Genomic DNA, 1766 nt, shown 5'->3' on the forward strand with positions numbered 1-1766 from the left:
CCGGTTTGTCATACAAACTGGGACTAAAGGGTTCCCCAGGCTGACACGGCCTGCCGCGCCCTGCGGGTGGACCCTTTGGACCCGGTTTGTATGACAAACCGGGTCCAAAGGCCGCTACAGGACAGGCGCCAGCGGGTGGGGTCGTCCTGGGCAGAAACGAACCGGGTCCAATGGGGGCATTGGACCCGGTTTGGTTCAGCAGTGGGACATTTGCTTGGGACCAAAGGCCTCTTCTCCACTAGTGGATCGTCTCCGTCCAACACGGCCTCTCCTGTGGCTACCTTCTTGGCATAGGCATCACTCGCCGCCGCATGCTCGGCTATCTTCTCCATGAGCGTGCCCACGAGCATGTCGAAACTTTTCTCCGCCGCCGTAGGCTTCACCGTGTTGGTGTTGTTGAGGACGACCTCCGGCATGTTAACCTAGGAGGAGAGGATGTCCTGGTCGGAGAAGCGCACGGTGCAGCCGTCGTAGAAGAGTGTGGCATCCTTGTCATTGGGGCATAGCGTCGGCGCCTCTAGTGAAGCCGCGGACAGGCACTCGTAGCAGGTGAGGTTGTCTGGGGTGTCCCCTCGACAGATTCCGAGGACATATACTACGTCTGGAGCCTCGCCGTAGGCCGTAGTCGTGAAGCCATTGCCGCCGCTGAAGCTGGCCTCGTTGGCGACGTATGTGGTGGCAGCTTGGAGGTTGCCTTGGTAGGTTCTGTTAGCCGTGTAGTTTCCAGTTTTTCCGCAAGAAGTGGTGTAGGTGCCACCGGCGACCAAGAAGGGTGGCCGCAGGAAGGAGAAGAGGAGGAGGGCAAAGCGCCAAGGTAAGAGTTTCATGGTACTTCAGCTAGTTCAGTATACTTGAGCTTGGATGAGCTCTTTGTGTGCACTTCCCAAATTGTTCTGATAGGCTTCTATAGTTGGTCACTTGGTCTTCTGATTTTTATCACTGCATTTACGTCCAGTACAATGCTTTTAAAGTTGAGCGGCAAGAATTGCAGTATACCCTCACACGTAGTGCCACTGTCCCAATCAACTTGCAGAATGTTATTTTTAGGACTTGAATTTTGAGAGAGACCTGTGTCCCACCGCTCAGGGCTAATTTTGTGGCCTATCGTGCACGTTTAAACTGAGCCGGCCGAGGGAAGGCATGACTGGTCCTGCAACCGAGATCAGAACGTTAGCATGCATGCAGATCGATAAATTTGACTTTCTCCTTGTCTTCCAAAGCCGTAGCGTGTCACACTGGCGGATGTAGGAACTTCGGGGAATACTTGTATAGGATCAGCTCCTTAGGTGAGATCATAGGATCAACTTATAAAAATCATATTTATAAAAGAAGAAAAAATCGGGGAAAAAAGTTTACAACATACCTATAGTCTGTATTTACAACTCCAAAAAAATTACCTCAAAACTCTATCTACGTTCAGAGAAATAAAAAAGATAAATGCTGCTGTGAATAGTATCAACCTAGGCTGAATAGTCTTTCACACTATTGACTCCCAAACTTATCTTTTTTGGATCTCTAAATGTAGGCCGAATTTGAAGCCGCAAATTTTTGGTGTTTCATATATAACACAGATGAGTGTTGTCATTTTTTTTTCAGAATATTTAAACATGTTTCTTGTGTTAAAAAAATCAATCTCATAAATCCTATCTGAAGCAAGATCCTACCCAAGTTGTCCCCTAGGAACTTCCACTAGTAGAGAAATCTGCCTTTAGTACCGATTTCAGAGGGTATTTAGTATTGGTTTTGGAACCGGTACTAAAAATTCG

At 48.5% G+C, this 1766-nt stretch overlaps 1 protein-coding gene across 1 annotated transcript; it reads right to left on the minus strand.

The window, feature by feature from the left end:
- Positions 1 to 422: 422 nt before the first annotated feature.
- On the minus strand, positions 423 to 827 carry LOC139835541 (putative cysteine-rich receptor-like protein kinase 9). The gene has a single exon (XM_071825398.1). It carries the CDS (start codon positions 825 to 827, stop codon positions 423 to 425), a length of 405 nt encoding a protein of 134 aa, XP_071681499.1.
- Positions 828 to 1766: the final 939 nt, after the last annotated feature.

The sequence above is a fragment of the Lolium perenne genome, chromosome 2 (genome assembly GCF_019359855.2).
Source record: "Lolium perenne isolate Kyuss_39 chromosome 2, Kyuss_2.0, whole genome shotgun sequence".
Taxonomy (NCBI): domain Eukaryota; kingdom Viridiplantae; phylum Streptophyta; class Magnoliopsida; order Poales; family Poaceae; genus Lolium; species Lolium perenne.

Coding starts and splice junctions, on each gene's coding strand:
- LOC139835541 (XM_071825398.1), bottom strand. CDS start 827: ATGAAACTCTTACCTTGGCGCTTTGCCCTCCTCCTCTTCTCCTTCCTG.